The 15,742-nt window shown below is 42.0% G+C and overlaps 2 protein-coding genes and 1 long non-coding RNA gene across 4 annotated transcripts in view; 1 reads left to right on the top strand and 2 right to left on the bottom strand.

Moving 5' to 3' along the window:
* Positions 1 to 10,068, bottom strand: part of LOC119566755 (trefoil factor 2) — a 29,553-nt gene extending 19,485 nt beyond the window's left edge. For both annotated transcript variants that reach the window (XM_043538175.1, XM_043538176.1), the window contains exon 1: positions 9,986 to 10,068. The gene's annotated coding sequence lies outside the window, so the exon portion shown is untranslated. The remainder of the gene's footprint in view (positions 1 to 9,985) is intronic.
* Positions 1 to 15,742, top strand: part of LOC122464077 — a 61,004-nt gene that overhangs the window by 32,817 nt on the left and 12,445 nt on the right. The window lies entirely within an intron of this gene.
* The window catches only part of TMPRSS3 (transmembrane serine protease 3), a 31,620-nt gene continuing 26,991 nt past the window's right edge, over positions 11,114 to 15,742 (bottom strand). The window contains exons 12-13 of the mRNA XM_043538174.1: positions 13,295 to 13,447; positions 11,114 to 11,245 (exon numbers count right to left, since the gene is read on the bottom strand). Of these exons, the coding sequence (XP_043394109.1) occupies positions 11,225 to 11,245; positions 13,295 to 13,447 (174 nt within the window). The 3' untranslated portion in view covers positions 11,114 to 11,224. The remainder of the gene's footprint in view (positions 11,246 to 13,294; positions 13,448 to 15,742) is intronic.

Raw genomic sequence — 15,742 nt, 5'->3', positions numbered from 1 at the left:
GGTATTGGTGCTGATGGCTTGTGCTAGACCACATGATCCTAGCTGTAGAAGGTCAATAGCGAACAATAGTACTGTATAATAATATAATAGTACTGTATAATAGTACTAAGTATCAGAGGGGTGGCCGTGTTAGTCTGGATCTGTAAAAGCGGCAAAGAGTCCTGTGGCACCTTATAGACACCTTATAGCAGGTATAAATATGCAAGCAAAAATCAGGCTAGGGATAACGAGGTTAGTTCAATCAGGGAGGATGAGGTCCTTTCTAGCAGTTGAGGTGTGAACGCCAAGGGAGGAGAAACTGCTTTTGTAGTTGGCTAGCCATTCACAGTCTTTGTTTAATCCTGAGCTGATGGAGTCAAATTTGCAAATGCTCAGGATTAAACAAAGACTGTGAATAGCTAAAAAACTGTATTCAAAAATAAAACAGTGTAAAACAGTGTAAAACTGTAGAGCCTACAAGTCCACTCAGGCCTACTTCTTGGTCAGCCAATCACTCAGACAAACAGGGTTGGTTACAATTTTCAGGAGATAATGCTTCCTGCTTCTTGTTTACAATGTCACCCAAATGTCAGGACAGGCATTCGCATGGCACTGTTATAGCTGGCGTTGCAAGATATTTATGTGCCAGATGTGCTAAAGATTCATATGTCCCTTCATGCTCCACCCACCATTCCAGAGGGCATGCGTCCATGCTGATGATGGGTTCTGCTCGATAACAATCCAAAGCAGAGTGGACCAACGCATGTTCATTTTCACCATCCGAGTCAGATGCCACCAGCAGAAGGTTGATTTTCTTTTTTGGTGTTTTGGGTTCTGTAGTTTCTGCATCAGCGTGTTGCTCTTTTAAGACTTCTGAAATCATGCTCCACACCTCGTCCCTCTGAATTTTGGACGGCATTTCAGATTCTTAAACCTTGGGTCAAGTGCTGTAGCTATCTTTAGAAATCTCACATCGGTACCTTCTTTGCGTTTTGTCAAATCTGCTGTGAAAGTGTTCTTAAAATGAACATGTGCTGGGTCATCATCCGAGACTGCTATAACATGAAATATATGCAGAATGTGAGTAAAACAGAGCAGGAGACATACAATTCTCCCCCAAGGAGTACAGTCACAAATTTAATTGATGTATTATTTTTTTAACGAGCATCATCAGCATGGAAGCATGTCCTCTGGAATGTGAATGCTTGTTCTCACTTTCAGGTGACATTGTAAATAAGAAGCAGGCAGAAGTATCCCCTGTCAATGTAAACAAACTTGTTTGTCTTTAGCAATTGGCAGAATAAGAAGTAGAACTGGGTGGACTTGTAGGCTCTAAAGTTTTACACTGTTTTGTTTATGAGTGTAGCTATGTAACCAAAACAAATTACCCTTTTAAGAGATTGCACTTCAGTACTTGTATTAGGTGAACTGAACTATACTATTTCTTTTGTTTATCATTTTACAGTACATATATTTGTAAACAAAAATAATAATATAAAGTGAGCACTGTGCACTTTGTATTCTGTGTTGTAATTGAAATCAATATTGAAAATGTAGAAAATCATCAACAAATATTTAATACATTTCAATTGGTATTCTATTGCTATAAGTGTGATTAATCACAATTAATTTTTTGAGTTAATCGCGTGAGTTAACTCCGATTAATTGACAGCCCTACTTTTAACCATCTTAATTGAAATGAAACAAGCACAGAAACAGGTTCCTTACCCAGTGACAGATTAGCCACTGGGCCAACGGGGCCTGTGCCCAGGGGCCCCGGCCAATTGGGGGCCCCTGGAAAAATAGGTTCCCCCGCGCCCTGACCTGCTCCACCCACCCGCACGGTGCTACTGCCAGTTTGTACTGAGGTTTTCGAAATCATCGTTGGGAAGGCTTTCACGAGGCTCTGCACCTGGGGCCTTTGTTAGGGACAAAGTTGTTCCACTATCTGTATAGCCTCTGGGAACAGGGTGTAAGGCACTTGGGGCCCCAGTTCTGGTTCGGGGGGTAGAGGGCGACGAATAGGCTTTCTTGTTCTTTCCACGCCTTCAGCAGGTAGATCTGATAGATCTGGGTGGGTTTCTGTTAATCGGGCTGTCTAACCTCATCATGACTGGCCTGACTGTGCTATTTTTTAGGGCCACTTGGCCAGTAGTTTAGACTCCGTATTTGGGAGTAGAAGGAGGACCCGATCACCTGGCCTGAAAGTGCATACCTGTGCCCCGTTATTATAGGATGTTCCTGTGTCTGTTGGGCAGTGAAGAGGTTTTCTTTAGCCAAAGCTCCCACATTCTCAAGTCTCCCCCAAGTCTCAACACATACTGTAGGACATTCTGAGGTCTAAGAGTTTGTCCTTCCCACATCTACCAGATCAGGTTGAGGATTCCCCAGGGCCGTCTCCCATACAAGAGCTGGAGACAACTCAGTAGAGGATTGTGGGACTTCCCGAATGGCAAACAGGAGCGGGACGGGGATCAGCTGGTCCCAATGACACAGGTCTTCTGGCATAAACCTTTTCAGCATCTGCTTCAGGGTTTGGTTCAACCAGGCCATCCGTCTGCAGGTGATAAACTGAGGTGCAGATTATTCTTTATTTTCACACCATCACAAACTTGTTTCATCTAGCAGGATGTGAAGTTCATGCCTTGGTTGGTGAGAATCTCTTTGGGAACCCCTACTTGAGCAAAGACTTTCAATAGTTCTGTGGCAATAGTCTTTGCATTGGTGTTACGTGGTGGGATTGCCTCAGGATAGTGAATAGCATAATTGACTATCACCAGTAGTGTTTGTATCCATCTGCACTTTTTTCCAGAGGGCCGACAAGGTCAATACCAATTTGTTCTAAGGGGACAGCAGTGACCGGGAGAGGGGAGTGGGGTTTTCACCCCTTCTTTTGACCCATCTAGCTGACATTCAGGGCAGAAGTTGCAGAAATGTTTAACTTCTTGATGTATGCCAGACCAGAAGAAGTAGTCTAAGATCTGGGCCAGAGTTTTCTCCTGTCCAAGATGGCCTGTGGAGGGGATAGCATGGGCCAGTCACATGACTTCTCATCAAAGGGGCTGAGGAACAATGAGTTGTGATCCAGTTTCCCACATCCGATGGTCTTTTTACAGCCAATATAGTCATTCCTCGGGGAGTTCAAAGTAGGGGTACTGTGCAGCCCAGTGGGGATCTACGACCTCCCTGCTAACCACTGGCAGTTGTTCATATGCACTACTCAAGGTCTCATCCTCCCTCTGGTCCTTCATGAAGTCCGCCTCTCTGGTCAGTAAGTCCCCTTCTTGGAGCAGGGTTTGTAATGCCTCCTCATTAGGAGGATTTTCCAGCAGCACTTCCTCTTAGCTAGAACCCCCCATTCCTGGCCTACTTCAACCAGTGTCGTGGGCTGGGGATCCCTGACTGCCCTGGTTCCCTTGAGCACTTCCTCCAGGAGCAGGTCTACATCCCCTCAACATGTCAGAGAAGTGCTCCCAAACCCAACCCAAGATAACGGGGTAGGCTAGGGTTGGGGCTAGCCTTACTATGAAGATCTTTATGTTCTCCCCTATGGTGACCTCTACCTGGGAACATCCCAGAGAAACTGAGATGAAGCCCAGGGGGTTCTAAAGTGATTCAATAACATTCATTAGAAATTACTCTAAAAATCTGTACCATTTAACAGAGGAAGCTATATCTGCTATAGGGTTTGTTAGAGAACAATATCCCTGCCCTAGAATTCTATAGTTTGGTTACCATTTTCTACCAAATTCAAGACTTTTCCATAAGGGATGGCTTGAAGTTCAAGTGAATATGAACATGAAACTAACAAATTTGGATTTGACTCCCGAAGAGGAGAAAATTTAAGTTGCACACTCTGAGATAAATGGCTGTTTGATCTAGAGTTCAAATCATGGATGGTTTGGTGGGTGATTGTGGGATAGCTAGTGGCTGGTATGTCTCCTAGGGTTTTCTATTTTTTTAAAAAAGTGTGGCTGGGATGGACTGGTCAAGGTATCAATGTACTAAATTTAAATTTCTTAATCAAATTCACATTAAATTGACATTATCAATAAAAATATATCTCTAATTAAATAAATAAATAGGCAGGCTCTGGTCCAAAGAAATAAAAATTACGTATACTATGAGGTACATTCAGGGGCAGATCCTCAGCTGCCATACTTTTAAGATCTTTGTGTGTATTTCCCCCCTCATCCAGCATGGACTGATGTGATACTGTTTACACTGGTCCAGACCCCACTCACTTAACTATGAATTTCACAAATGAATTGTGGCCCATCCAGATTTACTTAACAAAGATCGTCAGTGGGATCAGCTGTTGTCACGAGCTAACTGTTGCTATATGAAGGCCAAAGCCACGCCTGGCTGGGGGATAAAACATAAAGGACAAACCCAGGTAGTTATAGAAGTAGGAGAAATTTATCTTGTGAGGACCTTCAGTTCCAGTGACTCTTTTTTCCCTCCATTACACTGATGATGAGGCATTGGTAGAATGGAGTGATGAATATTCTCTCTCTTCAGTATTGTTGAAAAAACTATATTCTCATTGGCTTAGTAATGACCGAACATCCTGTTGTTTGCTCTGGTTTACCAGAACCTGGCCTATTCTTAAAAGTGTCATTTAATGTCTACATATAAGTTAGTTTCTGATTAGCTGAAATAGTGAGTCCTAAAACTTAATCGGTATAATGCCAGCTTTCTCCTGGACTGACATGAATTGCCTTTGGCAGAAAGCCAAAAGAGTCACTTTGGCACACATCAGATTCTTTCAACATTTTTTTCATAGCTTTGTTTTAAATCAGTTCTCACCATTAGCTGAAACTTAAAGTTCTTAATAATGGAATAATTTTACCTCAGGTTAAGATTATTTCTTTTAGTTAAATTACTTTCTGGAACTGTGACTGTTGTCTTTCAGACATCTTTGGCTCAACAGCAGAAAAATTGGACTGTAACAGGATCAATAGGTGAAAAAAAAGCATAATGGTCAGGTTTAAGAAAATTGGGGGAGATGAAAGAACCACGTGTTGACCTGTGAACGACTGATTCTTGTAACACCAGTGTTGTCCAGATTAGCAGTGAACACCTTTATGTAATGGTATGGATAATATCTAGCCATCTTCATTTTCTATGTGGGAAAAATTGAGCAAGTAATTTAGGCATAATGAAATGGGATATGATGAGCTTGATTATTATTGCAGTGTGTAAGCATTGAATGAAGTCTTTGTATTAATGCATTTTGATACATTCGTGTTTTTAATGGGATGCAGGGGGCCCAAATGTTCTTTGTGCCCAGGGCCCTAATAAATCTTAATTTGCTTCTTCTATACATACGCAGTCAGGACTTTGGGGGTCCATAACTTTAGTAGTCCCTCACTTTCCACCAGTAGTCCCACCAACACCAGAGTGTGCAGCTCAGACAACCTCGGAACCCCAGTGAGGTCAGTAGTTTGAGTCTCTGTGAGCTATTTTGTGAGGGTGGAAGAATGACTGCAGGCTCACCCCTCCAACATCTTTCACTGTAGTCCTAAAATTACCTACGTTCCACACAGATCTAGTATCTAAAAACTGAGGTTATAGAAAGAGCTGTTTGCGTCAAGGAAGCAAAACAGTGTTTTAAGTTTCCTGAATGAATAATATTTTGAGCGTCACTCATTTGGGGAGTCTGTAACATATTGCAGCCACCATTTGGCCATGGCAGGAAGGCCAGATATGAATGTTGGTTGGGAGTAGGGTGACCACCCATCCTGAATTGGGTGGGACAGTCCCAAAATGCAGAGTTCAAGTCCCGGTCCTGGGCCGAATGATTCCAGAACAGTATTTGTCCCGGATTCCCTGCAGCGCCACTCTGAGCCTGCCTGAGGCTCAGGGCTGGTACCAGCCTATTCCTGGTGGTAGGGGCTGAGGTGGGCCTTAGCCCTCGCTCGCCATGGGGCCCTGCTCCTCCTCTCCTGCCCAAGGCTCCACCCCCTGGCCAGGCCAGAAGCCGGAGCCGGGCTGTGGTAAAAGCCCCCAGGGAGCCTGGGCCACTGTTGGAAGCCCCAGACTTTCCACCTGCCCTGGGCACTTCACCCCAAGGGGGGGGGACATGGGCCAGGGGCTACGCTGAGGCCCTCTGCCCCCCTGCCCTGGACAGGTGGAAGGCCTGGGGCTCCCCACAGCAGTCTGGGCTCCTCGGGCAGCTAAGTGAAGAGGAGGAGCGGGGGCTGGGGTCATAGAGGGGGACAGGGCTCCTGCATGCATGCTGCTTTTGTCTTTTGAAAAGGTGGTCACCCTACATGGGGGAAGTGGGCGAAAGCTGAGAAGGGGGCTTAATCCTAACAGCCCCATGGCAACTGGACCACAGTGACATCAGAGCATATGTGCCATAACAGGTCAAGGGACTTTATGCCCCCTTGCACCTGAACCCTGCAAGGACTGACTGCTGTCTCTGAGAGGGGGAGAGGAACCTTAGGGCTCCAAAGGCCTCCAGCACCTCATGGGAAAGACAGCCCAGGTGGAGAGGCTTAGCCCCTCCGCACACACATATTTCATCTGAGGGAGTTTTGGGGATAAGCTGTTGTTTAAAGACATTCATAAATAAAGGGTAGTTGGAAGATGGTTTGCATAGAAAGGGAGAAAAAACATGAATAAATACAAAGAAAATAGGCTGCAATCCCAGAGTCAACTGGCTGAGAAGCAAGGGAATAAAGGGATCTTGGGAGGGAGGGAGAGAGGGACGGGGGGAGGGGGCTTGATGAATTTGGGGCAGGGGGGAATTACGGTGTTATGGGGGAATTTTTACAAATTTAAATGATCAAACCCTTCAAGTCATTTGCACTGTGAGCCCGTGTAACTGCAAGACATTGTTACTGTTACCCTCCTATTTTCACATTCATGTGTTGCATCTCATCTTTACACCGTAAGTTCTCCATGGATGATATATTTGCACAGCACCTAGCACAATGGGGCCCGAGTCTCCACTGTGGCCTTTGGGTGCTACCATCATACACACACAAGCAAATTCTAAGTTCAATGTAAAGTGCCACCACTGCCTCAGAGCAGCTAGAGACTGATCATTCTCCACTCACAGTGAGCTGTACCATACTCTGCAAGGGATCCAGTCAGTGCGTGCGATACGTGACATAAGTACATGTAGCAGAATCAGACCCCAGATACTACAAAACTGCACCTAGTTAAGATTTGTTTACTCCTTTACTATAATTAACTTGCTTCGATGGCCTTGTTTCAAAACCTCCTAATTTTCTTTTAAAGTTATTTTCGCTGTGTGAATGTATTAAACACTGAAGGCATACGTCATCTGTGTCTTGTAAAAGCAGATAGTAAGTAGCCTTGAATTAACTGCTCATTTTGCTGATGATTCATAAAAACTTTGTATGTCCAAGACTTTGATACATTTCCAAAGCACTTCTGAAAATAAAGACTAGGGTTCAAATCCAACTCCCTTTTAAATCAGTAGGAGCTTTTCCACTGACTTCAGTGAGATTAGGATCTGGCCCTAGGGCAGATCACCATTTTTCTGAGCAATCCGTGAGGTTGTATTTTACTTCCCCTATATGAGGTTTGGCAGCATAACGATTAAAGTCACTTGCCAGCTGGTTTCCAAATTGACAAAGGTGAATTTTCATTCTGTCACCGAGACTAGTGTCCAACAGACATGAAAACTGCAAAAAAGACAAAGCAAACATAAAAAAATCACAGCAACAACTCAGCCTAGATTACATGAAAATGGAGATTAAAGTTAAATGTTGGATGCGACTCTTGAGATCAAAGTCAAGGTACACTCGAGGTAAGCATGCCTTATGGCTACCTTGTACCTACCCGAAAGTTAAACAGACAAATTTGGCTTGCATCTTCCTGTACTGTGTGAAATCTCAGATTTCAGTTACTTGTAAATGAGATACTGCTTCCCTTGCTACGTGCCAGCTCTTTGTTGAAAAGAAGAAAGCCAATATACATATTGTGAAATGCTTCCAAAGATGTACCCGCAGAAGGTAGGCTTTTAATAGAGGAATCAGACACAGCATGTCCCTTGATGGTTAGACTACACCCAAATGCTGCTCTGAGGCATTGGTCAGCAACACAACAGTTAAATCCTATAGGTCTGTGGTGAGGCGCATGGGGTATAGGAGTTCAAACTACTCCCATGTTGCACTCACTTGTTATTCAGGTCAGTTTCAGTTCCCTAGAGCCCTTTAAAAGGGTTGGTTGAGGCTTCTCTGCCCTTTTTAAAAAATTCACTATGCAGTTCTTGCGTCTGTGTTCTTAGACTAATACAGAACTAGAGAAGTGAGAAGTAATTCAGAACAAAGAGAAACAACAGCACAACAGCTGTCATTCATTCACCTAAAAAAGAATCAAACACATGTATCTCATTTTCCTTTGAATATCTTAAGCGAAAAAAATGAATTCTTGATTGGCCAAAGGCAAGTACAATTTTCTATTTTATAATTACCAGATCGTGGTAGCACATTTTTTAACCTTGCCTCCTTTGGTTTAATGAAGTCTGTGGTCCTCTCCTGCCATCCACTGATGATGGTGAAGGATTTTTCGAAACATGCTGCACATTTAACTCTAAAACCACTAATCAGTTTGCTGAGACTGTAGCCTTTTTTTTAAGGTGTTGCTGTCTGTGTATCCTTGCACATAGCATGTCACACCAAGTGTGTCATATATCTAAAGGATACTTTGACCGTAATGACAGGGTTCAGAGTAGCAGCCGTGTTAGTCTGTATCCGCAAAAAGAAAGGGAGGACTCCTTTTCCTTTTGACTGTAATGTAATCCTGTGTCAATCCCAGTTCTTTCAATTGTGACTGAGCAATTTTCAAGCTGTTTAATCAGCTTGTTTAATAATGTAACAAATATACATGTCTATAGTACAAAGATTTTCAAACACTGAGGCACTTACCAGGGAATTGTAGAGAAAACCTTATTAAACTGAAGCCTCTTCGCCCCCATCCCCCATTGGGGGGGTAAGAAGAAGGCGGGGAAGGGTTGTGCATATTTTTAAAATAGCCATTGGATGAAAAGAATAGAAGTCACGGCCAGAGGCAAGAACTGAAAACATGCCAGTATGGTATTTAGATGGTTTACACATATACAATATGGTCCTAAAATCATCCTGCAAATTAGACTTTAACCACAACTGCAAAACTGCACATGTAGAGACTAGAAATTCAATTACCTTGTGGAGAATTTCTTTCATCTTTACATATCACTTTTTCTTTCAAGGATTGCCACCTGAACTTTGCATTAATATATATATGTTTTCATTTAAAGGAAAACTGCAGTGATTATTTATTATATAATCTTACTTAGGAAATAAGAATAGTTTAAAAGGAATTTCAAAGCAGTTTCTAGAAATACATCACTGTCTCAGTTCGGTGAATGGTACTGGTATGTCTCTTGGTGTTTGCCATTTTAATAATACATGAGACTGATTAGATCTATTAGAATAACCAAATGAGAAATTAATAAACAATTAAACCATAAAGTAACTTTGAAACTCTGATTCACAATGAGATCTGAATTCTTTCAGTCCTAATTTGCCACTAAGTATCAAAATGGCAGCTTACTGTTGTTGTTATTTCTGACACTTAATATATTTTAATTGAATAATTTATTATTCTTTGTAACTAAATGCAGTCTTTAGTTTTCTTTTATGAACACTTAGTCCTATTGAAAGTTACTAGAATAGCCACCTTTGAAACCAAAGTATTCGGTGTATCCACAGCACAATATGGGCAGTGACAGTTCAAACTCTCTCACATTGGTTTGCCATTGTCTCTCAACTTTGACCCGATCTCCACAGGTGACAGCATAGTTCCGATTTCATCCTTTTGCTCTCTGCTGAGATGGCCAGGAAGGGTTTTTGTGATGTGGATAACTATCTGCTGGCAACTTGCCTGTGTCCAGACCTCATTACAAATATATCGTCCTGCAGTCAGCCATCCAATGGTGGTATTAGGTTGGACCAGCTTTGAATCAGTGACTAAAACTTCTGTATACCATTATCAACTACCTGAGCTATCCAGCCCCCCACAAGTGCTTTCTAAAATAAGAAATACTTAGTTTTCTATAATTTTACAAAGAACGGATATAAAATACTGGGTATTTTGTAACATAACCACAAGAGGCAGCTGTTTAACAGCTCGTAAGTCAGGAAACCACAGCAGCACTTTATATGCCTTTCCCCCTCATAAGCTGGTTATCTTCGTGAGACTGATTCAAGCAGAATGCTATTTTTGGGGAAGGTGCATAAACAATACAAAACTTACTGCTCTCTCTGGAGAGAGCTTTTGTGGGCTTCTTGTGTAATTTTGAAACACTGGATATATTTATAGATAGTCATAGATGGTTTGGGTTTACTTGGTCCTGCCTCAGTGCAGGGAGCTGAACCAGATAATCTCTCAAGGTCTCTTCCGGCCAGATATTTCTGTGGTTCTATACCATGCTGTGCTATCGTGCTCTATGGCATGTTTTAGTTGTAGCAACATGTGTGTTTAATTTAATAATCCATCAAAAAGCAACAAAGGAGACTCTGCTAAACTATCTTCAAGACGGTCTCTGAATTTATGTGCAAAATTCCATTTTGCCAATTTCAGAGCCAATCATTTACAACACCGTGAAATATCTGAGTCAAACTAAGGTATGTTTTCAGCAAGATACAAGTGGATCTGGGCTAGATCTCTTTTAATAATGGAGAATGGAGCATACTTGAAAAATCACCAGATATTTCTTTCTGTCAATTTAGTTAACAAAGAAATCTGACGATAGCTGTGTAGTGGAGTATGTAGCTTGAATGTGCACAGATCTAGGAGGAGAATAAACTTCTTGTACTCTGATCCCTGGAAAGGAAATATAAAAATAGCCACTGATTTGAATTTCCTGCTCTGCAATTTTTAGCTAGTACCACCCAAGTCAATTTTTAATTCCTGTAGCACTCTGTATTATCAGTCTTCTTGCTGTCTTTTCTTTACATGAGACATGTAGGTGCCAAAAAGCATACATGCACATCATCCCAAATCCTACTTGCCTTTCACATCTGAAAGGGGCTGAACAAAACCAGAAGAGACCATTGTTCTTTTTTGTTAAATACAGTAAGTTCTGAGTACCAATGAAGAGATGATAGAAAGTAATTGCTGTTAATATAAAATACTATATAAGAGTCCATGGGATGGAGTACATGATTCTGTGGAGCAGGAATTTGAAATCAAGTTTCAAAAGTTTAGTGAATCAGTGCTATCTTCAGGTTTGCAGTTCTTCTCTCTGAAAATAAAAAACATGTTTGCATCTTTTAAAATATTCCTCTTACTGCTTCATGAAATGATTCTAAAGTCACGATTTCTTTAATCCACATAGCACAGTAAATGACTGCTGAAATTACCTCTAATTCTAGATCGTAGTAAGAACTCTTCAGAAAAATATGCCCTGCACTGAAAGAAGGTACAGACTAGCTCCCATTCTATTTACTGAGAATCTGAAGAAACACCTTTCTGCTCACCAAATCTCATTGATACTTTTGAATGCTTTAATCCAGTAGTTCTCAGCCTTGCTGGGGACTGAAGGTGGGGGACAGAACAACTGGGCATAAGTGTGGGAGCACTGGCGCTGTATGAGGAGGCTGAAAGGCACATTAGTCAGGCTGATGGAAGTACTGTGTATGGGTGCAGGTGGTTGGTACTAGGTGCTAGGCAGGGTTTTGGTTTTATTGCTGGGGTGGGGACACGTCTCACTAATTCAAGTTTAATTGGCAATGTGTAATATTCCTCATTGTGTAACTCATTCAGGTTAATAATAGATCAGTTACATTCTGACAAGGCCTGACGTGGTTTCATTTCCTCCCCATTGGGATATGTCATTAATAGGGGTGAGGGTGCGGGGTGGAAAACCTAGTCTGAATGTTGAGAAAATACCTTATTAAACATCACCAACTGACTTTTCTCAGGTATTATAGGGTTATAAAAAGTAATTTCATTATGACTACAGCAGACAGAGGTTTAGCAAAGCATTTGTGTGCTTCTAGAAGTCTGAGACCAAGTTTGACTGTGTCTAAATGAAGTTTTGCATTATAAAACGGAATGTACATGCAAATGCCACATCCCTAGACAGTGCATGGCTTCCGGCCTTGCCATGTTTAGCTCTTTAAGGGTATCATCTTTGTGACAACTTGGGGAATCTATGTGCAACTTATTAATTCTGGTTGATTTTATGAAATTGCTGTATCATTGGATCCCTTGGTGTATGTAGAATCCACCATCTGCCATCAGGGCTGTAGCACTTCTCTCCCAGGCCAGGGACAACGTAGGTGGTTAAACCTTGATGATCCCCCATTCAAATGGGAGCCCTTAGGAGAATGGATTGGATGAAGCTATGAAAGGGGGGTCACTGGGAGCACAGGAGAGACAAGCTATCCGCTCTCAAGCGTTGAGGTTTGTGGTGCCCAGTACAGCCCACTGTACAGCTATAGCATGGTCAGTGCAGAGGGACTGAAGGAATTTAGCTTCTAAAATCTGAGGTCTCTATTCAGCATGTGTGCACTGTGATTTTTCTAAAGCTAAACTATGATTTGGCCAAATTTGGGCAGAATTTCATAAGGATAGTAAAAGACATATCCCTGACACAGAGGCCACTGCCATGCAAATTTCAAGTTCCTTCTCTAAAGCATGGGGGTGATCGGGCAGTTCAAAGAATAGGTCACCAGAATTTTTTAACTTGAGCAAAACAATCATTTTTTCCCCTAGCTTTGTTCTTGGAAGTGGTTGAACTGTTTTGGCTCAAACGTTCCAAAAAATTCGGCCTGAGGCAGACACCCAGCATGGATAATTTCAACTCAGGCAATCAGAGATTGGCAAAGTTATAAATGACTGAAAAACAGGGTCTTATCATGGAGAGTGTTGGGCAACCTTAACCGTAGGCAGTGCTACCACCCCCACCAATAATATATCAAGCTATTACTGGGGCACAATGATCTCAGATTTAAACAAAGTCCAGAAACTGGTAATCCACATTGTAAGAAATTATAAAAGTGAAATATATACTTTATTGCTAAAGCTTTTTTTTTTTTTTTTTTTTTTTGAGAAATAAAACATCACATCATCGGCTACCACTAGCAATTGCCTGGTAGTCATCCTAAGTGGTCATCCCCTCCTTTCTCTTTGTGTCTCCCAGACACAGCTAAAATGTTGACTGCCCCAGTAAGGTAGCCGCACTGCTTGTATAGGCATTGTTGGAGTCCTCTCATTCTAAGCAATGGACCTACTTGAAGTAAGAGCAAAATCTGATTATCAGACAAAAGATGGGAGGGGAAAAACAAACCTCCATTTGTTCATGTATCCAGTCAAGAAATGAGGTGGTACGGCTGTAGACTCCTGGTTTATTTACTTCTGCACAGCCCATCCCAAAGCTGGTAGTTCCTACCAGCTTCCAGGTGTTCATATCTTTACAGGCTAAGGGTCCCCCGCTATCTCCCTGAAGGACCAAAGAAATAAAACAAATAGCATCTCCAAAAAAGAAACAATTAGAGGAGCTATTTATTTTGGAGCAAATAAGGCTGGTTAAAAGAGTTTCTTAATTCCTCTCCCTTCTGAATCTTATGAAAAACATACACTACAGGGACTTTGATTTTCACAGACAAGTGGCTTTTCTATAGGGTAGACAAGTACACGTGAAATTACATCTCTCTTTGCTGTGAAAAAGTGTTATCTGTCATTTCTCATGCATATGTGCACAGATGTAGTAGGTGTTAGAGCTGGTAGGGAATCTTCCATGGGAATGATTTTCTCACAGAAAATGCAGTTTCCATGAAATCAAAATTTTCCTATGGAAATTTTGTATTTTGTTGAAAGTTTTCATTAGGAAAAGCAAAATGACATATTTAGTTTTTGGTTGGTTCAAGAGTTGTTGAACAAACCCAATGTTGAACAATCTTCATTTAGAGTCAGTTGAACATTAAACTGCATTTCCCTACTGTGATGCGTTGCCTCATGGGAATTGTCATTCAGGCCCCCATTCTGTCCTATGGGCTGACCTCCCTGACTGGACCACATCTCCTATGATGCAACAGTGTTCTCACTGAGTGGCATGGTGCATAATGGGAGTCGCATGAGAAATGTAGTCAGGCCAGGGAGCTTTGCCCATGGAGAAGAATGGAGGCATCTGGCAACTTGAACTACAACTCCCATAAGAAAATGCACCATAATAGGGAAATGTAGTTTAATGTTGAACCGACTAGAAACAAAGTATTCTGGGTCACTTCAACAAACCAAACTAAAACATTTCTATCTGGGAACGCTGAAATGTTGAAATGTTTTGTTTTGATGTGGGTCACTATCGGCCCATGATTTTCTCACTGTTTAATGGTTTGAGAAGTAGAAGCCCTGAATTTAAATCCCCAAATTGGGGTCTTTCTCAGGTTGGAACAAAAATTACTTGAAGATTCTTTGGGATAGTTGGATAAAGAGTCTACTTAGAGTTGCACAGGGATTGGGTATCTGCTTTTCCTAACTGTTCATGGGAAATCCACAAATATCAGTTTACATGTGGGTATGCTGAGGCGCAAGAGAACCCTTCACGAATGATTCACTGCTGGAAATGCCATCCATGAAGTTGCATTGCTACACCTGCCAACCAGGGCTGCCTGACCCCGTGACTCCGAAGTACTGCTTCTCAGGGTAGCATTTCCTTTGTTTATTATGGTCACGTCTAGGAACTAACCAAGATTGAAGCCCCATTCTGCCATTAACTGTATGAACACAGAATAATAGATGTGACTAGTCAAATTCCTGATCTACAGTGCTACTAGTATGTCCATGGTTTGACAATTATGACAATACTTGAAGGCATTCTAACTATCCCATATCTATTAAGCCCATCTCTCTCTCTATTTAACTCAACACTGTCAGCAGTTCCAGAGGGAACTCTTTAAGGCAGGGGATGCCACTTCCAAACACGAATATTCAATGCAAACAGCAGGGCTAGTAAACTGGTACATTTTATCCCTCTCCCTTGCCCTTCATTTGTGAGCTTCTTAGGGCAGAGCAGTATTAGTAGTATTTCTCTATATTTAGACAGCACATACTAGTATATTGTGGGAGCTCATCATCATCACTAGGGCAAATCCCAAAGGGATGTAGCCTCCTTGCAGATGAAGGGCCATCCAGGTCAAACTCTAGCTAGGTCCTTAAGATGGCCTGGCTGGATATTCAGTTTATGTCCATCACTGGTGATCTTACTGTGCCAACAAAGCTTTTGGTAACCCTATGATCACTGGCCACATAGTGGCACTCTTTGGTAAAGACACTTTGTAATTCATTGGTTTTGTGGGTGCTACCATAATACAAATAATTAATGACTTTTGATCACTAACCTGGGCTGGATTTGAGACAGTGATCATAGAATCATAGAATCATAGAATATCAGGGTTGGAAGGGACCTCAGGAGGTCATCTAGTCCAACCCCCTGCTCAAAGCAGGACCGATCCCCGACTAAATCATCCCAGACAGGACTTTGTCAAGCCTGACCTTAAAAACTTCTAGGGAAGGAGATTCCACCACCTCCCTAGGTAACGCATTCCAGTGTTTCACCACCCTCGTAGTGAAAAAGTTTTTCCTAATATCCAACCTAAATCTCCCCCACTGCAACTTGAGACCATTACTCCTTGTTCTGTCATCTGCTACCACTGAGAACAGTCTAGAGCCATCCTCTTTGGAACCCCCTTTCAGGTAGTTGAAAGCTGCTATCAAATCCCCCCTCATTCTTCTCTTC

The sequence above is a fragment of the Chelonia mydas genome, chromosome 1, assembly GCF_015237465.2.
Source record: "Chelonia mydas isolate rCheMyd1 chromosome 1, rCheMyd1.pri.v2, whole genome shotgun sequence".
In the NCBI taxonomy this organism is placed as follows: domain Eukaryota; kingdom Metazoa; phylum Chordata; order Testudines; family Cheloniidae; genus Chelonia; species Chelonia mydas.
The sequence above is the reverse complement of the archived record's forward strand: the minus strand, read 5'-3'. Positions and strand labels throughout refer to the sequence as shown.